At 42.9% G+C, this 23,645-nt stretch overlaps 1 protein-coding gene across 3 annotated transcripts in view; it reads left to right on the forward strand.

Annotated features, from left to right (window-relative positions):
• Nucleotides 1–9,078: 9,078 nt before the first annotated feature.
• The window catches only part of LOC111868923 (adenylate cyclase type 2), a gene marked incomplete at its 5' end in the record, with an annotated part of 86,578 nt that continues 72,011 nt past the window's right edge, over nt 9,079–23,645 (forward strand). For all 3 annotated transcript variants that reach the window (XM_033753243.1, XM_023860044.2, XM_033753244.1), the window contains 2 exon segments: nt 9,079–9,357; nt 12,335–12,529. In XM_033753243.1, coding sequence (XP_033609134.1) covers nt 9,079–9,357; nt 12,335–12,529 — 474 coding nt within the window.

Here is a 23,645-nt window from a genome sequence, read left to right on the forward strand (position 1 = left end):
CCGCAATTCACGTCACCTCACCTAATATAAGAGAAGGGACGTGTATCGCTCAATGATTGATGCGCACATATCTACTGCGCAAAACTAACATTCCCTAACCTAACCTAACTTGACATAACCTAACCGAACACAACCTAGCATAGCATAGCAAAGCCTCGCCTCGCCTGGTCTCACTTCGCCTCACGTCAAGTTATGTCACGACACGCTAAGTCACGCTTTGTAACGTTAAATCACGCCAAGTCACGCGTTATGACGTCATGTCACGCCAATTCAAATCAAATGAAGTCAAATCACGCGTAATCACGAGAAATCAAGCCAAGTCACGTCATGTCACGTCACGTCACCATACCTCACCTAACCGCACCTCACCTCACCTAATTTAAGAGAAGGGACGTCGACCGCTCTGTTACTGATTGATGCGCACATGTCTACTGCGCAAATCTAACCTAATCTAACTTAACCTAACCTAACTTAACCTGACGTAACCTAACCTAACCTAACCTAACCTAACCTAGCCAAGCCTCGTCTCACTTCGCCTCACGTCAAGTTAGGTCAGGCCACGTAAATTCACGCTTCGTAACGTCATATCACTCGAAGTCACGCATTATTACGTTAAGTCACGTCAAATCACACCAAGTCGAGCGTAATAATATCATGTCACGCCAAGTAACGTCAACTCACGCCAATTCAAGTGAAATCAGGTCAAGTCACGCGTAATCACGACAAGTCACGCGAAGTCACATCATGTCACTTCACGTCACCTAACCCCACCAAAACGTATTTCACGTCACCTAACCTAATATAAGAGAAGGGACGTGTACCGTTCACTGATTAATGCGCACATATCTACTGCGCAAAACTAACATTGCCTAACCTAACCTAACTTGACGTACCCTACCCTAACCTAACACAACCAACCTAGGATAGCCTTGCCTCGCCTCGCCTGATCTCACTCCGCCTCACGTCAAGTTATGTCAGGACAGGTAAAGTCACGCTTTGTAACGTTAAATCACCCTAAGTCACGCATTATTACGTCAAGGCCCCCCCAAGTTCCGCCTAGTTACGTCAAATCACGCCAAGTCACGCGTAATGATGCCATGTCACGCCAAGTATCGTCAAGTCACGCCAATTCAAGCCAAATCAGGTCAAGTCACGCGAAGTCACGGCAAGTCACGTCATGTCACTTCACGTCACCTAACCTCACCGCACCGCAATTCACGTCACCTCACCTAATATAAGAGAAGGGACGTGTACCGCTCACTGATGGATGCGCACATATCTACTACGCGAAACTAACATGCCCAAACTTAACCTAACCTAAGCAAACCTAATTTGACGTAACCTAACCTAACCTAACACAACCTAGCATAGCCTAGCCTCGCCTTGCCTGGTCTCACTTCGCCTCACGTCAAGTTATGTCAGGACACGTAAAGTCGCGCTTTGTAGCTTTGAATCACTCCAAGTCTCGCATTATTACGTAAATGCACGCCAAGTTACGTCAAATCACGCCAAGTCACGCGTAATGATGTCATGTCACGCCAAGTATCGTCAAGTCACGCCAATTCAAATCAAATCAGGTCAAGTCACGCGTAATCACGAGAAATCACGCAAAGTCACGCCAAGTCACGTCATGTCACATCACGTCACCTCACCTAACCGCACTTCACTTCACCTCATATAATTTAAGAGAAGGGATGTGTAACGCTCAGTTACTGATTGATGCGCACATGTCTACTGCGAAAAACTAACCTAACCTAACTTGACTTAACTACCCTAACCTAACTTAACCTACCCTAACCTAACCTAACCTAACTTAACCTACCATAACCTAACCTAACCTAACCTAGCCTAGCCTAGCCTCGCCTCGCCTGGTCTCATTTCGCCTCACGTCAAGTTAGGTCAGGCCACGTAAAGTCACACTTTGTAACGTCAAATCACTCCAAGTCACGCCAATTTAAGCCAGGTCACGTCAAATCACGCCATATCGCGCGTAATGATGTCATGTCACGCCAAGGAACTCTAACTTACGTCAATTCATGTCAAATCAGGTCAAGTCACGCGTGATCAGGACAAGTCACGTGAAGTCACGTCATGTCACTTCACGTCACCTAACCTCACCACACCGCAATTCACGTCAACTCACCTAATATAAGAGAAGGGACATGTACCGCTCACTGATTGATGCGCACATATCTACTGCGCAAAACTAACATGCCCTAACGTAACCTAACTTAACCTAACCTAACCTAACCCAACTTGACGTAACCTAACCTAACCTAACACAACCTAGCATACCCTAGCCTCGCCTCGCCTGGTCTCACTTCGCCTCACGTCAAGATATGTCAGGACACGTAAAGTCACGCTTTGTAACGTTAAATCTCGTCATATCACGCCAAGTCACGTGTAATGATGTCATGTCACGCCAAGTATCGTCAAGTCACGCCAATTCAAATCAAATCAGGTCAAGTCACGTCTTATCACGAGAAATCACGCGAAGTCGCGCCAAGTCACGTCATGTCACGTCACGTCACCATACCTTACCTAACCGCACCTCACTTCACCTAATTTAAGAGAAGGGACGTGTACCGCTCAGATACTGATTGATGCGCACATGTCTACTGCTCACAACTAACCTACCCTAACCTAACGTAACCTAAGTTAACGTAACCTAACTTAACTTAACCTAACCTAACCTAACCTAACCTGACTTAGCCTTGCCTTGCCTCTCCTGGTCTCACTTCGCGTGACGTCAAGTTAGGTCAGGCCACGTAAAGTCACGCTTTGTAACGCAAAATCACTCCAAATCACGCATTATTACGTCAAGTTACGCCAAGTCACGTCAAATCACGCCAAGTCACGCGTAATGATGTCATGTCACGCCAAGTAACGTCAAATCAACAATTCAAGTCCAATCAGGTCAAGTCACGCGTAATCACGCCAAGTCACGCGTAATGATGTCATGTCACGCCAAGTAACGTCAAATCAACAATTCAAGTCCAATCAGGTCAAGTCACGCGTAATCACGCCAAGTCACGCCATGTCACGTCATGTCACGTCACGTCACCATACCTCACCTAACCTAACTAACCTAACCTAGCCTAGCCTCGCCACGCCCGGTGTCGCTTCGCCTGAATTTAAGTTGCAGCAAGCCACGTCAAGTTACGCCATCTCACGCCAATTCATGTCAAATCACGCCAAGTCACGTCCAGTCACATAAAGTCAAAACAAGTCACGACAAGTCACTTCACTTCACTTCACCTAACCTCAGCACACCTCACCTCACCTAATTTAAGAGAAGGGCCGTGTATCGCTCAGTTACTGATTGATGCGCGCATGTCTACTACGCACAACTAACCTACCCTAACGTAACCTAACCTAACCTAACCTAACCTAACTTAACATGACGTAACCTAACCAAACCTAACATAACGAATCCTAAATTAAGTCGTCCTGCTNGTAACCTAACCTAACCTATCCTAGCCTAAATTAACATGACGTAACCTAACCAAACCTAACATAACGAATCCTAAATTAAGTCGTCCTGCTACTTGTCGACTGCGCACTTACGAATCCTTCGTGCACAACCTAAGAATCAGTCGCTGAAACTTGTGTAAGGATTTCAGCGTAGTGGAATGTTAACCTGCCTTTTCACTCCTGTAATCACCATCCGAGCCTTACGAACGCTAACCCGTCCGTTTCTTCGTGTTCTCACCGTCTGAGCCTTATGAACGTTAAACTGTCCGTTTATTCGTGTCCGAGCCATGTGAACGTTAATCTGTCCGTTTATTCGTGTCCTCACATTCCAAACCTGTCCGACTATTCATGTCCTTACTGTGTTAGCCTCATGAATGTTAGCCTGCCCCTTTTTTTCGTGTCCTCACTGTCAATCTTTAAGTTTATTCCTCTCCTCACCGCCCGAGCCTTGTGAACGTTAATCTGTTCGTTTACTTTTGTCCTCACCGTCCGAGCCTTGTGAACGTTAATCTGTCCGTTTATTTGTGTCCTCACCGTCTGAGCCTCATGAACAGTTACCTGTCCGTTTATTCGTGTATTCACCGCCCGAGCCTTGTGAACGTTAATCTGTCCGTTTATTCGTGTATTCACCGCCCGAGCATTGTGAACGTTAATCTGTCCGTTTATTCGTGTATTCACCGCCCGAGCATTGTGAACGTTAATCTGTCCGTTTATTCGTGTATTCACCGCCCGAGCATTGTGAACGTTAATCTGTCCGTTTATTCGTGTATTCACCGCCCGAGCATTGTGAACGTTAATCTGTCCGTTTATTCGTGTATTCACCGCCCGAGCATTGTGAACGTTAATCTGTCCGTTTATTCGTGTATTCACCGCCCGAGCATTGTGAACGTTAATCTGTCCGTTTATTCGTGTATTCACCGCCCGAGCATTGTGAACGTTAATCTGTCCGTTTATTCGTGTATTCACCGCCCGAGCATTGTGAACGTTAATCTGTCCGTTTATTCGTGTATTCACCGCCCGAGCATTGTGAACGTTAATCTGTCCGTTTATTCGTGTATTCACCGCCCGAGCATTGTGAACGTTAATCTGTCCGTTTATTCGTGTATTCACCGCCCGAGCATTGTGAACGTTAATCTGTCCGTTTATTCGTGTATTCACCGCCCGAGCATTGTGAACGTTAATCTGTCCGTTTATTCGTGTTCTCACCGTCTGAGCCTCATGAACGTTTACTGTCCGTTTATTCGTGTCCGAGCCTTGTGAACCTTAATCTGTCCGCACAGAGATATTGGGTTTTCGGACTTTATCCATCGCGATGGTTTTTAACCCACTATCTCTGTGTGTTATACACCATCGTCAGAATCCTATAGTAACTAGTTAATCTGTCCGTTTATTCGTGTCCTTACCTTCAAAGCTTTATGAACATTAACCTGCCCGTTTATTCGTGTCGTCGTCGTCAATGTTTCCGTTTATTCATCTCCTCACCGTCCGAGCCTTGTTAACGTTAATCTGTCCGTTTATTCATGTCCTCATCGTCTGAGCCTCATGAATATTTACTTGTCTGTTTATTCGTGTCCGAGCCTTATGAACCTTAATCTGTCCGTTTATTCATGTCCTCACCGTCTGAGCGCCATGAACATTTACCTGTCTGTTTATTCGTGTCCGAGCCTTATGAACGTTAAGCTGTCCGTTTATTCGTGTCCTCACCGTCCGAGCCTTATAAACGTTGGCCTGTACATTTATTCATATCCCCAGCATCCGAGCCTTATGAAGATTTCAGAATGATACGTTTCGTTAACGAGTTTCTAGCGCCTAGTAATGAAGTAACTGGTTCCGTGTGTAATGGAATAATATAATTAACGAAAGGCAACATGGAGTTAGCGTGTTGGGGAAAACAGAGGTGTAGTTCGCAACCTTGCCACCAGGGAACAAAGCAGGTCGAATTGTGGGAAGGTCTGGTAAGGCTTAACGTCGTATTTTCTGTCTTTGTTTCGCTCCTGTTTTGTGTCTTATACTGCAGAATTCGCAAAGAATTGCTGAACGTCTGTCTGTTTTCCACACGTGTCAGCCAAAGAAACCAACTGAAAGAATTGTCATGAAATCTGATCCCTACATTGCGGCATTTGAGGCTACTCAGATTCGTAGTGTTTAGCCTAATTTCATTATTTTGAAAAAATAAATAAGGCTTATGAGATCTCCTTGCTGTCTGTGTGTCTCTGTCCCCCTACAGACGCCTGAAAGCTAGAAGAGATGACCGTCCCTAGGTAACGACTCGGCCAACAATTTCCCGCGCCAACGATTACATACGCAACAAATAATAACTGGTGGACTTCGTGTTTTCTGTTTGGTCCGTGTCGGATATATTACTCAATATGCGGTGTAGATCTGTGGACTTCTGATGGTCGTTAGTAGTGCGGCACTCGGAATCAAGAATGGCTGGTGGCGAGGGTCAGTAGCAATTTACCCTACCGACCTGACCGATTAGTTCTTCCCAGAACTTGTAAGTTGTTACGCTCGGCGTTACCAATGTTGCGGACACGCGAACTTGTGAGTTGGGACCGAACCAGCGCCAATACGGAAGTGCGGTAACCATTGCAACCCTGGGAAGATTAATACGAAATATCGATACAAAATGTATAAGTGAAATTTACCCGACCAATTGCGTACATTTTGTTGCGAAATGTGCTTATGCATTGGGACATGTACTATATTCGTGTGAGCGGTGGCTTTGCGCCCTTCCTGCACGAGGCCTCACAGCCCGCCACCCCGCTCTCGTATCGACTCGCGTTATTCCGTTCACTCTTCATGACTACTGCGGTATAGCCTTCCGGTAGGCCCCACTTCGTTAATCATTGATTATTGGGGGGGGGGAGTGATGACATAACAGTTAGATATTGGTTGAGCAAGCTGTCTTGGTGTACAGCTGTGTACTGTATGAAGGGACTGGAGAAAACGAAGACCAAAGCTGGCCAGTTTAGCAAATTGCCCACCTGGTGTTCGTATCGGATATCCCTGATTTCGAAGCAGGAGTGCCAATCAGTACACAGAAACAAAACAGCGTTCCTAACACTTTAAAGGACAACCTTTAACTGTACAGGCCACCTGCTTAAGGATGTATAGGAGATACTTAAAAGTGGTACAGAATGGATAAAAATTGTATAGATACTTGTAGTTTGTTCGTTTATTCTGAAATCTAAAAAAGAAAAGGAGTCAATTCACTAACGCGTTCAAAAGTTACTGCACTTATAGTGTTCACTAAATTTACACGTGATCTTATGGAAGTTCGACACCCCATACGTTGTAGTAAATGAAAAACACGTAAAAATTAGTACCATGATTTTCAGAATTTTTACACTTTAATTTTAGACTTTAGGAGTAATGTTGCAAAATCACATTTACATTCACTGCACCGTTCAGGAGAAATTAATAATAATGTATTGAAATTTTGACTTTTACTCGATTTGCAAGCTGTTCACTGTAGAAGTGCGGCAACATTGGAAACAGTTACAGAGCAGCGTAGCGGAAACTGTAGCGAGTTTTCTGTTGAGCGAGTCTTTTGTCTTTATTTAACTGCTTATATTATGACCATCGACACAAGTAATATGGAAATATCTTCAATTAAAACAATAGGTGTTGGTATATGTCTTATGTGTTTAACATAAACGTAATTGTGCTAAATGTTTCGACCATATAATTAGGTCATCATCAGGCACTTATCGACATAACTCAGGTGATTAAAATATTGGTTATAATACGGATCCTTATTCTTGCAACTGATGTCTGTGTTTGTAGCAAACAAATATTTTCGATTTAGTATACAGTTCATTTTTATGATTATGATTAAAACATAAAGATTCAAGATAAAATAAACATATTAAAAATATTAAATATATATAAATTACATAACAATTAATTGTATACTTTATTTAAAACTCAGGTAGATGCTGTGCTTAGTCATGTGCAGTCTTCAATTGCCGTGTGTTGGTATGCTGAAGTGGGGGGGAAGTGTTATTTCTCTCTTGTTGTCGTGCAGATCATATTACTGAAATCAAATAATGTTATATGGATATTATATAGATTACAGTTTAATGTTGTTAGATAAAAAAGAAGGGAGGGATATTTAAATATTATATACACAACAGGATGCAGTCTGTAGAGCCTTTTCTCATATGTACTTTTAGTCACTGTTCTTCCTTGGACATCATCGTGATGCATGAAAAACACAACGTAACAAAGAGAAATGCAGCGGCGATTAAGCTACAACTGTACAACGCGCTAACTAAAGCTTCAGTTGTGGCGTTGGTCCGCTCGTGTGGTACCACTGAACTGCGCAAGGCAGCCAACTTGCGGAAAACTGCAGTGTTGTCAAGTTTCATTGTTCTTAAAGGATAGTTCAGTAATCGAAAAGAATAAAATTAAGTTAATAGTTTTCATATAATAAGTAAGAACAATTTTATTTATATTAATACGTGATTCACCACTTTGTATAAAAAATAATTTAATTAAAATTCAACAATTTTTGTCAGGTTCGATTCAGAGATTATTCACCCTCAAAAGTTTTATTATAATGAGTGATATAAATGATAAACGTAGCCCAAAAAGTAATAATACAAAAAAAAAGACTCTCACATTAATATCTGGAACTCTGTCACATCGCTTTCGACTTTAAGACCTGCAAAATACAGGATATTCGTTAAACTGGAACTTACGCTACTGTTGTCTAAGATTGTATCTGCTATACAGCCTAAAAGATTCGAAATTGAAAATTGAGTTTTATTTTCCCCATGCAATATATTTGTATTTCTGTGTTTGGTAGGCCGTGCCATAGCTCGGGTGGTCAGTCACCGGCTTCTTACCATGGCGGCCTCGGTTCAAGCCCAAATCAAGTCATGTGGGATTTTAAGGTTATGTTTTAGCATCCTGTTGTGTTGGTGTATCTTTTATAGTCTTTTTCGTCTATAATGCAACAAATTAATAACATTAATTCACATTTAATTCATACAATGATCGTTAAATGTATAAAATTTTATTGAAATTACTAAATATTAAAATATATATACAGTTGTTATACTGCTACATATTTCGGCCTTACAAGGATTTTAGTTCACTGTACACTAATCATATAGCATTCCCAAGATACGTCGTTGATGTTCCTTTATATTTTGATCCTTTTTGAATTGCGTATTTTTTTATGTCATGTTAGATGTGTTGAGTTCCGTTGTGCGTTTCTTGCGTTGTCGTGCGCTCCTTGTATTGATTGTGGGATTTGCGATGGAAAGAATGGCAGTGGGGCAAGTTTTCCCCCAATACTTCGGTTTCCCCTTCTAATTCTCATTCCACTGACTGCTCCACACGCATCATCTTGGGCTGGTACAAAAGGCCAGTTAGTGGCCAACGTATCAAATGGACTCAGCTCCACTTCACCCCCAGAAACCAACTACGTGTTCGGTATGTCAACATCGTGTTTACCCTAACCTCGGCGAGATCCACATGAAGGTGTGATGGCGCGCTCAGCTGTCAGTAGCAGGAACTGTCAGTGTGACGCTCTCTCTGTGTGCTCAGGTACCGCTTCTGCCCCTGTTGGTGCTGGTTGTTATGACAGCGGCCGCCCTGGCAGTGTTCGCCGCTGCACAGAGCGCGTGTCTCCTCCGGTCCGACCTGGCGGCCCTCGCAGCGTCCCTCGTGGTGACGGGTATTCTCGGAGCGGGAACCGTAGCTCTGGGCTGGCCCACCGCCCCGTTGCCTCTGTTCGCCCTTCTGCTTGCTGTCCATACAATGATGCCCATCTCAAGGACTGTGTCTCTCATAGTGGCAGCGATCCTCACCATCGCACACCTCACGCTCGCCATCTGTTGGCGCCCGGAGTCTTCAGCCTTCTACACACAAGTAAGTGCGGAGCTGAACACTTTATTTAGTTACTCAAGAACTTACCAGAAGAAGGTTCATTACCGTGTTCACAAGAACCCTCGACTGGTTTCTTTCCAGTCCATACTACCCCATCATATTTCTATAAATTTCATTGTAATATTATCCACCCAACCATATCTTGGTTTTCCTAATGGTCTCTTTCCTTCTGCCTTATCCACCACTATTATTCCTCTTCTCCCCACTCGTGTTACATGTCCTGCCCATCTCATCCTTCTTGACTTGTTTTTTCCGATTATACTTGGTGAAGAGTGCAGGTTATGAATCTCCTCAATATGCAGTTTTCTGCAACCTCCTGTCACTTCATCTCTCTTCGGTCCAAATATTCTCAACACCCTGTTCTCAAACACCCTCAGTCTGTGTTCCTCCCTTAATGGCATTGTGGACCTAATAACTCTCTTCACCGTAAAAAATAGGCGTATTACGAAATGTCACAAAGAAAAAATATATAACTCAGAAATATTCTGTTCTTTGACTCGTTTTAACCTTACATCTCATTAAATTATATTTTCAATGCAAGTTTACCCAGAAGACAAGCAGTTAAGAAAACGGGTTCTTTTTTTACAATCTTAATACGTGTATTTTAATCATCTAGAAGGGAAGTATTGTGCAATATTATGATAGAGTTTGGGATACCCACGAAACTGATTAAAATGTGTTTAAATGAAAAGTATAGTAAAGTCCGTATGGGTAAACATTTGTCTAATAAATTTCGTATCCAGAATGGTCTAAGACAAGGAGATGCTCTGTTGCCACTCCTTTTCAACTTTGCTTTAGAATATGCCATTAGGAAGGTCCAGGAAAAACAGGTGGGACTGAAATGAAACGGGACAAATCAGCTGTTGGTCTATGCTGATGATGTGAATCTACTGGGTGATAATGTAGATACCATACAGAAAAACACATAAACTTTAATTGACGCAAGTAAAGAGGTTGGTCTAGAAATAAACACTGAGAAAACTAAGTATATGTTGCTGTCTCATCACCAAACTGNACATGGCAAAATCCTGACATAGAGATAGGAAACAGATGTTATGAAAATGTGACACAGTTCAGATATTTGGGAATGACGATGACAAATCAAAACCTGATTCAGGAGGAAATTAAGAGGAGANACCGAAGAGAGATGAAGTGACAGGAGGTTGGAGAAAACTGCATATTGAGGAGCTTCATAACTTGTACTCTTCTCCAAGTTTGATTAGAATGATCAAGTCAAGGAAAATGAGGTTTGCAGGGCATTTAGCACGAATGGGGGAGACGAGGAATGCATATAGGATATAGGTGGGAAAGCCAGAAAGAAAGAGTCCACTAGGAAGACCAAGACGTAGGTCGGTGAACAATATTAAGATGGAACTTAGAGAGAGAGAGAGAGAGAGAAAGAGAGGGTGGTGTGGTATAGACTGGATTGATCTGGCTCAGGATAGGGACCAGTGGAAGGCTCTTGTGAACACGATAAAGAACTTCCGGGTTCAATAAACTGCAAGGAAATTCTTGAGTAGCTGCAGAATTGGCGGCTCCTCAAAAAGGGCTCAGCTCCATGGGTGATTGAGTGAGTAATATTTTAATCTTTCGTCAGATTAGATTATTCATAACCAAAGGTCCGTCCGTCTCTCTGCCTGTCAGATTGTACTTTACAAGAAGTTATTATTAATTGCTGAACATGCTTGAACTTAGCCGGAAGCATATCTTTTGATGCAGGATCTGATATTCTCCACAGCAGTCTTATGAAGTGGGCAATCTTCAGTGTTTGCATTCTGTTCTTTATCATGATTGGTGGTACTTGACCGTCAACACAACAATAAAAATAAACCAATCAAACTGCTCAAATTGGTTTTATTTGATAGTTGCTATATGTTTCGGTCCGCATATGGGGCCATCTTCAGGCACTCTCGTCATATACATCTGTTGTTATCCATATTAGCACAGTTCAATAACAAGAGACGTATTTGATGAGACTGCTTGAAGATGGTTCCAAAATTTTGACCGAAACATGTAGCAATTATCAAATAAATCCAATATGAACATATCGATTGTTTTATTTTTATTGTGTTGACGGTCAAATGCCACCAACCAATTTTGGGGAAAAAATTCCATGTAATCCGTTGAAAGTAAACCGACGTAATATATCGCCTCCATATTTAGGCATCTCATATCCCTGGACCCGGAAGATGGAGTCGACATGTTCCTCCGAAATGTTGATTTAGTTTCAAAGGAATATATGCCGTTATGTCCCTTAAGACAGTTTTTTTCTTGTTTGTTGGTATTGATAGAGATGTGTATTCAGACAGCCCTGTTAACTGCTGTTGAATATTGTGACGTGCCGCCAGGAAGGCCGGACGATAACACGTCCATCACTGGTCAACGGCTAGCAATTCCTAGGCAGCAGTGCCTAGAGAGTCGTTGCTCCGGAGATGAAAGGCTAACACTGGGGTTTCCACCGTTATCTGCAGTCGCAGACGGAAACGAAAAGTTATTTGTTCGATCTTGACCAAATTCACGCTTTTATACTACGCCTAGAAATGAGTACATACCTGCCGATGCTCGAAAATTCGCTGCTGTGTTAATCTGGAAGTTCAGTATTGTGGGCACAAACTCCTGCACTGGGGTCTATTCTAATCAATTTTGATCCATTTCACATCCACATATTACGTATATTTTCTAACATCCTTTTTAATATTGTAATCACACCTACGAATGAGTCTCACAAAGTACATATAAGGTTTTCTGATTAAGATGTATGCATATGATACATGTATGCTACTTGTTCCACCCATTTCACTCAGTTTAGGAGACCCTAAGACTGAAAACATTATGAAACTGCTTGTTATGCAATTTCATCCATCCTGATATCACTTCCTGCCTGTTTCCCTCAGCGAGACTTAAGTTTCCCACCCTCAGAAAAGAACAGCGACTGATTACAGATTGTCTTGTGCTGCAGACTGGCGCCGAGGCGCTGTTCCTGCTGTGTGCAACTGGCGCTGGGCTGTATTACCGACACATGACAGAAGCCGCACACCACGACACATTCGTGGGAACGCGCACCTGCATTGAGTCGAGGGTAAAGCTGGAGTGTGAGAAGGAGCAGCAGGAGCAACTTCTGCTCAGCGTCATACCGGCCTACATTGCCGCCGAGGTGAGAATCCTCTTTTAACGGCCACAGCTCGGAATTCAGGTTTTCTGATATTTTTGTGGAGACAGTAGCATCAGAACTTCGGGTTTCCCTGCCAGTTCTCGCTTCGCTACGGACAGTGTAAGGTAAAATAGACATGGATTGCTCGCTCAGCCGCTTACATTGATTCGCTTGCTTGTCTTGAATTTTGAGAGCGCCAGGCGAGAACCACGAGATTGCATTATCAGAAATTTGTCGTCCTTCTTAAGGAATTACCCACAGGGCTACCAAAGCACTAGCGAAACATTTGTTGCACTTAAGTAGTCCTGTATGGCACCCTCTCAGTTTCAACAAAAGTGAAAGTTGCTTTACCATTTGCAACGTCTGTCTCCTTACTGTCCCTGTTTTTACATTATATAACCACACGCTGAATTGTTCTGATCATTTCTGTGGGTTTAATGACGTGTGATTAGTGAACAGTGAACTGGAAAGTACGTCCTGACATTTGTCTGGAGCAGGCCGAGCTCCTCGCTGAGATCTGAACCTCAGACCTCCACAGTGAGAAACTAGGTCGCTGCTCGCCTCACCGCAACGTTCGACACGTCAGTTTTACGTGGGTAAGTCAATAAGTAAGTTACAAATGGATATAGAACTTAAACAAATAAAATTAATGATTTGAATAATGCTTTTATTTCTCAACATAATCTCCCTGTACATTGAGGCACTTGTCCCATCGTTTTCACAAGCCCCTGAAAACCAGCAGCATAATATTCTTAGGGCTGATGACGGAACCATGACGGAGCAAGGTCGGGGCTATACGAAGGATTCTCGAGGACTTCCCACTTGAAATTTCGCAGGGTCTCATTTGTCTTGTTGGCAGTATGGGGACGTGCGTTGTCATGCAAGAACAACACGCCTTTGGTGAGGAATCCTGGTCGCTTCCGTTGAATGGCCTTACGAAGTTTCCTGAGGATGTTACAGTAGGAGTTGGCATTTACGGTTTCTCCTTCAGGCTGGAATGCGTTGAGCAGTATGCCTTCGTGATCCCAGAAGACTGTGAGCATCACTTTACTGGAGGATGGTGTCACCTTAAACTTTGTTTTGGAAGGCGACGCAGGATGTTTCCACTGCACTGACGCACGCTTTCTCTCGGGCTGGTAATGGTGAACCCAAGACTCATCACCTGAGACAATTCGGGCTAGCATATCGTGTCCGTCATCGTGGTAGCGATTGAAATGCCGTAATGGCAGACCCATTCTGTGCATTTTGTGTTGTGGGGTCAGCATGCGCGGCACCCATCGTGCATAGACTTTGTGAAAACCTAATCTGTCATGCATTATGAGGTAGGCCATCCCGTGTGAACAACCAATAGCAGTGGCTGTAGTGTCTATAGTTACCCTGCTGTCTGCTCGGATTAAGTCTTCAACCCGTTGGACATTCGCCTCTGTGGCAATCTCCGTTGGCCGGCCGACGCGGTGTTCGTCTTCGATACGTGTCCGCCCTTCAGAGAACTTCAGCACCCAATTGTAAACAGCCTGACGTGACAGACACTTCTCACCGTAGATAGGAAGCATTTCTTTATAAATATTCTTTGATTCCATACCTTTTGCTCACAAAAATCGCACAACGGAGCGCTGCTCGAGGGTTGTACCCTCACTCAGAGGCGCCACCATCTTGCAACTGCTGTTTCGCTTTTGTAAACATCGACTGTCTCGTGTCGAATGTCTTCAATTGCCACCGGATTAATGCTGCCACCTAGTGGCGATAACCTCAAATGCCTCATCCAAACATGAAGTACCCCACATCAGCTTGTAACTTACTTATTGACTCACCTACGTATTTCCTTTCTCCATTTCTGTGTGTTAGTTTAGCGACGTTTCCTCAGCTACGTACATTAGGGCTACGTCAAAATTAATGGAGTGGTGATTGTGAATCAGGATTTGGGGAGGAAGTTGTAACGGCCTTTTTTTTATATACAGAGTGTAAGAAGGAAAAGCATACCATTCTGCTGTAACACTGGATGAACTAAAAGGTGTCGGAAAGAAATCCAGACGAATTCGATTAAGTGATCGAGTTTATGTCTCCTGTATTTCGCGGTTTGTCCGAATCTTGGGCCTGTATTCTCACTTTCAGCGCACAGAAGCAAACTGTAACCGCTACAGCTGTTACCCTGCCAGCAGAGCGGCAGCCACTATAGCACGTACACATCACCGCTGATGATGTACCCCAAGGAGTGATGTCAGGCTTAGGAGATGGCTAAGTGATGGGCCCACCCCTTCCAATCCGTCTATCTTGAATCTTGCAACTTCAGAAGCCCTTCGTTTCCCTACGGAATGCGTCTTGTTGAAGTATCATGCCATCGAGAAGCTCTCTTGATGTCTGCGGCATGTTTGTCGGGCACCTTGCCCGCGTGAATGACGTCCACAGAAACAGTGCCACCTGAGATTCAACGTTTGGTTGTCTCCTCCAGCGTTTTTCCTTTACAAATGCAACCAAACTGATCACACAGTTGACGTCACTTCTAAACCGACATTTCCAGGTGCCTTTGCGCTGTAACCTGACACGTAGAGTTCTGGAGTCGCAGCTCACGATTGGCTCTTCATTCTTGAGACATAATTTTTACAACCGAGAGGATAGTGCTTGAAATGGTAACAATTTTATAACTCAAGTGACTCGCGTTACAAACTAGAATGCATAAAGAAATGTAAAGCTATCCCCGTAACAGGCCGTGGAAGTCCATATGGTTGTGAGACGTCGAGGCCCCAACATATTCTAGACAATCGGCTCACAGATGGCCTTGAGGTTGTGAGCCTTAGGCGCCAGCCGCCCTTTACCCCCAAGAAGATTCCTGGTACTCATTTCTGTTAGAAGCTGAGTCGAACCCAGGTCTATAGTGCTGCTGGAAATATTAAGTCAATTGAAAAATTCGATGATCTCATCGGGAATCAAACTGGCGACCTTCCGGCTTGTAGCATAGTGCCTCAAGTGTCCCAACTAGATCGAATAACCTACTCATGTGCATCTGCTCTTTATTTCTGTGGCTTTCATTTCATGAGCACGGCAAGTTTCATACCTACAGTCTACTCTGCATTATTCCAGGACTCTTGTGTAGTCAGAATAGCTGGAATTCGAACTCTTGGAATTTCAGTTACGAATCAGATGTGATGGTTTACACAAAGTTTTATTTTGCCCTGAAGCTGCTCATTAACAGAGGACGCTACCGTAAATCAACAAATTGATCCCTTTTAGCATGTGCATTACATTCAGCCACTCTGTCTGACAACAACAAAATATTAAGTAAAGAAAGTTGTCTTCTGGGTTTAGGCACCGTGTATTCTTCGNCTAGACAAAACTTTATTACAGTTTCCGACGAGTTGCTGACAGACATTGCAAGCTGAAGTTGAGCCTCTGACATGATACTAAGTTACAACACAGCTCGCAGTACTTAATATTTTGTGAAGTTAAATGAACTTCTAAACTAATTCACAAGCAATCCTGCAATATTCTCGAATTTCTATTACCATCGAACAAATAAATGTCGTTATTAATCGACTCACAGCATGTTTCGGCCCAGATACGCCATCTTCAGGTGATTCTTGAGGAATATGCAAATGAAGGAAGAGTACTTGTACGTTTCTGTTAGTTAAAATTGAGAACAAAACGGTCTTAATGCTAAATTTTAGAATTAAGATGAGACACACATTAAAACTAAAAAAAAAGTATGAACACAGAAAGCTCCGGAAACACAATAAAAACGGAACATCTTACCAACACAAGTCCAGCTTCAAAGAAGTCCAAGAACCACATTTTATACTGGTCTTCTCTTTGCATTGATTCAGTTTAATTTCTTAAACATTTAATAAGCATGTCTAACCATGATTTTAAAAGACTATTATGTCATGTCTGCTGAAAGCCAGAATTGTGAAGCCAGCATAGACATCCGTTGTTAAGGAATGGTTCTGCAAACACGCCCGTTGCTAGGCAGTGATCGCAACAGATAAGTATGCAACAATAGAAGAGCTGTCGGAAGTGATGTTCTCTTTGCGGTCCGTGTATATTCATAGGACACAAACCGATTCTCTCCTTAGATAGGATATTACGTAAGGACCATTACCGCAAGGGTTCAGTTGAAACAGTCTCTCTCGTCATGAGTGTTAAGGGGCTTGACGCCAAGATGAACTGATTGGCACGAAACTGCCAGTGTAAAGCAACTCTGATTCTAACTCTTGAGTCTTGAGACGGCAGTTAGAAGAGAAGGAGGTCGGTGTGAGATGGCCGTCAGCCTGCGAAGACGTGAACCCGGGAGCAGAGGAACGTCCACTGTTGGAAGCCGCTACCAAGCAGCGTAATGAAGACCGTGACTGAGAACATTAGTCTGTGTGTCACAGTGGTCTGTACAGTGTAGTCACGAGTTATGTGTTAAAGTGTCCAGTAAATACGATTACCAATTCTAACACCCTCTTTCGTCACTCCAACACGTGGCAGTATTAATTTGGGTCCGACACAATTTTAACTAACAAAAATTTGATATAAGTTTATATGTATTCCGTCACCATTTGTGTATGACACAAGTATCACCTGAAGATGGCCTATCTGGGCCGAAACATGTTGTGAGTCGAGTAATAAAGACATTTGTTTGTGTCGCTGTACCCCCTCGATTTTTAGTTGTGAGCACCACAAACAGGATGCAACACAACAAGATTCTCAACATTTCGCTTTTCGCTCGTTTACCCGCCACAGTTTCGCTTTCGTTAGTGTACCTAACTAACGAACTAACTCCAAGGATCTGTTAGCTATATATATGTTATGAATTTCCTATGCATTCTGGTGACGAGACATCAACTTATACTTGGTTCTCTCTGTGTTTACTTCTAGACCAATCTCCTTACTAGAGTCAATTAGAGTTTCTGTGTTTTTCTTTATGGTACCTATGTTATCTCCCAGTAGATTCAGATCATCAGCATAGACCATTTAATTTCAATCGTACTTGGTTTTCCTGGATCAGCCTAATGGCATATCGTAAACGAAAATTAAAAAACAGTGGTGATAAACCATCTCCTTGTTTTAGACCATTCTAGTTTGGAAAATTATGAGAAATGTTTACCTATACGAACTTTACTATACATTTCATTTAAACGCATTTTAATCAGCCTAATTAGTTTCATGGATATCCCAGAATCTATGAGAATATTGTATAATACTTCCCTCCTAACTGAATCATAGGCTTTCTTGAAGTCTACAAATAGCTGATGTACTATCTCATTGTACTCCCATTTTTTTCTCCAATATCTGACGAATGCAAAATATCTGATCTGTAGTTGATCTGTTACATCAAAACCCACACTGATGATCCCCAGTAATTTCATCTATACGTGTATATGGACTTAACCTTGAGAGAAGAATATTGGATAAAATTTTGTATGAAGTCGATAGCAGTGATATCCCCCGATAATTACTACAGTCGGTTTTATCACCTTTCTTGTGAATTGGTACAATAATAGATTCCTTCTACTGTTCACTAATTCTTCCTTATTCCAAATAGAATTAATGAGTTTATGAATCACAGACCATAATATTTCACCTCCTATTTGAATTAGTTCTGCCGGAATTTGTGAACTACCTGGCGGTTTATACCTTTTCAACTTTGCAGTAGCAATTTCGACCTCAAAAGGACTAGGCTGAGGTACTAACGGCTCATCTGTATGTGTTTCTATCTGCCTAACATCTCTGACCTTAAAGTAAAATTGTCTCTGTGCTTAACTTATTAAGCACTATGACATGAAGGCATATGGGAAAATGGATGTATAAATCCACATTTTCTTGACCTCGGCACTAGATGCAAGTGAGTGGTCAGCTTCACGCCCTATCCGCTTTACCCCTGGTGAAATAGTCCCCGGTACCCATTGGATAAGAGGCTGGGTGGCCCCAGGTTCGGTCTGACCGACGTGGAGAACAGAAAATATTTGGCCATACCTGAACTTAAACTCCGACCAGTGATTGAGGTCAGCTCTTTCTAAGGGACGCAACTGAGTAGGTGTCCACCCTTTCACCTGAGGGCGGAAACAGCTCGTTTCCGAAACGTCGTGTTTTCTAGTTTCTAGAATACTGGACGATAAGTCCGAAACCCTAGTAATTCCGAGTGTTGTACGCTATCGCCACAACCGTTTAAAATCTGCTAACTTATATATTCTTCGGTGGATGAATGATGGAGCCGGAGCAGACGTCCGCTGCTAGACAGCGGCTCGGTAATCATCTTTCAGCGGCAACGAATATTATCAAAGATTAGTTTCCTTTAAAAGGAATAGCATCGAGCGAGTCTTTGTCAGGTTGAAATTCGCTAAACGAAGTAATATCCGTGACAACAGAAGAATTGTTCGACATGGTGACTTCTATACTGGCCGCATGGCAGTTATAAAAGGCAGTGCATTCGGGAATTCGAGAGTAGCAGAGATCAGCCCGAGATTAGTGACAGATTCGTCAGACACGTCATTCAGAAGTAGTTCAATGTGTGAGCTGTTATAATAATCTGTACTTGTAAAGAAGTGCCAGTAAATCCAGTCATCTAATCTAGAATCCATTATTATTAGTCACGCCAGCACCTAAAACGCAATAAGATTTACAGGAGCGAGAGAATTTTAGAAATGTTTCCAGAAATCTTACGTTTTCTGGCATACTGTATTTACAATTTCTTTATTAAAATCGTCGCAACACAACTATATTAAGGTCAGTGCCAAGTTTGGCTCTGCTACATGTTCCGGCTACCAAAAGCCATCATCAGGAAAATACATGGCCAATATACACCACTTGGCACTGACCTCAATATAGTTGTGTTATGACGGTTTTAATAGATAAATTGTATATTATAACACAACAGGATGCATCAAATGAAAAAAAATACTGTATTTACTCGCATAATTCACGCACCCTGGTTTGTAACTGTGGAATTAAAGATGAAAAATCCCAAATATTCCACTCATTTCTTTTCGGTCTGTCGCCAGTTCACGATATTCCGTTCGTATACCAGTCATGCACCTATAACTGAAAACCTTACAGGCATCCGGCTACCCTATAAGTTGATAATCTTCCCCGCCGCCCTTGATGTACGAATGTCGCGTATTCAGAAATAATATCCACTTGTAGCTTCCGTTGGCTGCAACTTGTGTGAAAGTGATATTTCGTGATATTGCGCGACGGATAAAGGGAAGCATTCGGGTTATACAGCAGATTTCAAATTAAACGTAACAGAATAGGCAGAAAAATACGGCAGCCGGTCGTGAATTTATCGCATCGGAATTCAGCATGCGCTGCTGGGGCAAAGAAACTGCAGAGGAATCCTGGAAAGCATTTTGAGGACCGAGAATTGGAGAATTTCCTGATCTAGAAGCTGAGATACCCGAATGTGTTAGGGATGGAGCTTGTGCAGGCTGGCGCGAAATATTACGTTTCAAAGTACGCGAGATAGCAAACAGGCATTGCATAGGTCCCCTTCACAATTTGAAGTGATCAGGCCCTCGATGTATCTCTTTATGAAGAGGAAAATGTGCCTGTTAGAAGACTGACATCGCTAAGCCAACGAATGCCATCAGATTTTGATGGTAAGATTATAGCGTTTCCACAGACTTGTAATCGTAGTGAGAGAAAATATAATAGCTACTGCTTATCAGCAACAGGCGAAACGGAACAAACTCCTTTGCACTTCGATATGCCAGTAAACGAAATAGCCGCATAACGGGATGCGGATGCCGGCTTTGCGCCATGTTGCTCGTAGTAACTGCGGGCCGAAGAATACAGCATCTGAAGCCAAGTTACAGCCTCCTATCCAATGGGTACCGGGGTGTGAAGTACAGGGACAAGTGTTCATGTGCGTGGACAAGGCAAAGTCTGGGTGGAAAGTTTGAGGTCAGTGACCTAGCCCATTGCTTCAGCGTGGTGCAGTTTGCGCCGCGTTTAGAGATCGCGTGAAGAGAATCCAAACAGCGACATGGCACCCATCACGGGAATGCTGACGACAATTTTACAACCTCTAAATATGTCAGTTAACAGGACGTTCAAGGGCAGTGTTAGGAAGCCGTACACGCAGTGAATGGCAGAAGTTGAGGCGAGGACCCGTCGATTCGAATATGGGATCACTGGACAGTCCGAGCTTCGAACATGCTGTTTAGGAAAATACGAAGAGCAATTTTCAGTGGGATCACGAGGAAAACCAAGACGTAGGTGGATGGATAATATTGCCACGTGAAGGAGTCACTCCGACGGGGTTTCTATTGGAGCGGTTATTGGATTTACTGACCACTTATACACACCACTCGGAATTACAATTAATTACAGCGCCATCGCTGATATCCTGACTTTACAAATCACCTCAGGACACGTTAAGTTTTCCCCAACCTGATACGTCTTCACTAGCCGTTCCCTGGTAACGGTTTCCAACAGTGGAAATTGTTCAGCTTCCTCTCTGAATGGCGGGTCCCTTCCAACTGACCTTCTTCAGAGATTTCAGTACAGAACTGACTTGGTTGCTCCAGTTGTCTCCTTTATAACTCCTCAGAACGGCCCGCATAAACAATACACCGTTCATTCTCGTATGCCAACCGTTTCCGCGGGAGCGTTGTTACCGAGCCGTTCCATAGCAGCGGCCGTATATTCTTCCTTATTAAGAATCTGTTACCTAGTAACGAACGTTGTTCCTTTGTCATTTTCTCGGCCATTGCCTAGAAACAAATGTTGCTTCAGAACCGTTCCGTAACAACAGCCGTTTCTCTGGCTCCACAGTTTTTGCCTTGAGCAAGTATGCCATAATATTAAAACGAATCTTAGAGAGATAGGATGGAGCCCCTGCTTCTGCACCTTTTATAGCCTGCTGCCTTTCCTTCAGGTAAAAGAGAATTCTTACGAGGTCACCATCCTGGTTGTCTCCCCACTTAGCTTTTGAATCACTTGAAGATTTTTCACGAAACTTGGTTTGTACTTTGTGCCATTAGAGGCTATCCTAGTGTTGAAAGCTGTAAATTTGTGCAAGCCGTGCAAATAGCTCGGCGGATCTTGTCACGTGGCAGCAACACCAGCGCTACAAAAATTGTAGATCCTCGAAGAATATTGTGGCGTATAGACTCATTGCTAAGCGGCGACTGTGTGAACAGCGGCCGTTGCTAGGTAACGCTTGCAACATACACGCACAAAACAACAGATAAAAAGTGGTTGTGCAACATATTTCTAAGTAAAGGCTCGGTAAACACGTTCCCACGGGAACGAACTCTCGCGCCACAATATAAGAACGGTGTTTTCGATGTGGTCCGCGCCGAAGTTGTTAGTTGCCATTTGAAAGTTGAAAGTTTGTGAGGCCCGTGTGGAGGCGGGTTCGAATACCTCCACCGTGACCCTGCTAGTTAGTAGGAGGCGACGAAAAGGAAGTCTCAAATTTGAGACAGTAATGTATGATCCCGGACCCTAGAAAGACTGCGATGGCAACGATCAGCAGCATATACAAAAGACACCCGTATTCTCGTCAGAGAGGGCGCCCACAAAAAAGAAGACCGTAACTGTCAAACAGTAGTAAAGATCTGGTCGCAAGCACCAAATGGGTGCTTAACGCCAAGCCAGACTGGCCGACTGACCGTGTGTCGTAAAATGAGACTCAGACTCAGAAAGTCTGTGAAAAGAAAACTAGGAGGTTGTGAAACGGCCTCGAGCCTGGGACCCAGTTGAGTTGTCGGTTGAAAGTTGAGTTCTGTTGAGGCTGTGAAGACAGAACCTCAGCGGGGGAAGCTGAAGAATCTCCAATGTTAGAAGCCGTTGCTATGAAATGGCTGTCGAAGACAAGCAGGCTTGAAAGGGTCTTAGCGGGTGTCATGATGATCTGTGAAGTATGGAGATTAGTGGTGGCGCTGTAACTAGTTGTAGTTCCGAATCGTGTAAATGTTCAATAAATCCATTCACCAGTTTATACACCGTCTATAGTCATGACTTGGCTCATCCTGGTCCGTCACACTAGCAATAGTATAAAATGACTGGGAATAGCGTCCAGTGTGATTGATTAATAAAAGTTGTATTTAAAATTTTCATTATCCTTAACATGTTTCGGTAAGATTGACCATCTTCAGAAAGACGCAATCAACATTTAGGAAACCGCTATGACAACGTCATTAATATATAAAATATTATACCTTCTAACTACCTTAAGTACATGAAGTGGATGGAACATTTATAGTTATAACTAATTTATTTACACGTATTTAAAAGTAAAGTCATGACACCTTTTTGTTAAAACTAGAACCAATGGTTCGCGTCTGGAAATTTCTTCTCATTAAAGAAAGAAGATTGTGTATCACGACGTGGTTTCGTGCCTGCAGAACAGGAAGCAGCAATTATATTACGCGGTGTTTCTATAGTCCTAATTTTATGTGACGGCGAGTTTCTTGTTTTATTATAAATTTTATATACTAATGACGTAGTAGCGGTTATGTTGACTGTGTCCTTCTGAAGATGGTCAATACGACCGGAACATGTTAAGGAAATGAAAAATTGAAATACAACTTTTATCAACCAATCACACTGGACGATGTTGCGTGTCATTTCATACAGTATGTTATCACTCATAAATCGTGACAATATTAAAGTTTGTTTGAGTAATTTATTTTATTTAGTATACAAAATAACTACGTGGGGGTCATGAGAAAATTTTCTTTGCCATATGATGAAAGGTGAGCGCTGAAGAATCTGAGCTGAATTTGATAGCAGGCCGCTGTCTGAAGAGAAACATTTATGTCTGCATTGCTTTCGCCTTGCTCTTGTCTATTTCTTGGTCGACCTCTCTCTGTAGAAATGGTGTTGCGTGAATGTGTATGTCTTTATTTGTGAAGAAATGGCTAATAATTAGACCTGAAAGTAGACGTTAGCCTTCCTTACTCTTCTTGTGACCAAACTTATTATCGGCGAAATAGAAAGTGTTAAACCCACCAGAGAAAATATGTCCTGTGACTCCATCCTTTATTAGTCCCAACTTCTTCTATTGTCGTCCGAATGATCTTTGCTCGAAAATTTCCGTAGATATTTGTCATGTGTATGAGTGTGACTATGGGCGAGGTTTGGATTGGAGATTGGATTTACTTGACCACTTTAACACACACGACTCGTCACTGCC

Source organism: Cryptotermes secundus, unplaced genomic scaffold (assembly GCF_002891405.2).
Source record: "Cryptotermes secundus unplaced genomic scaffold, Csec_1.0 scaffold898, whole genome shotgun sequence".
NCBI lineage: Eukaryota > Metazoa > Arthropoda > Insecta > Blattodea > Kalotermitidae > Cryptotermes > Cryptotermes secundus.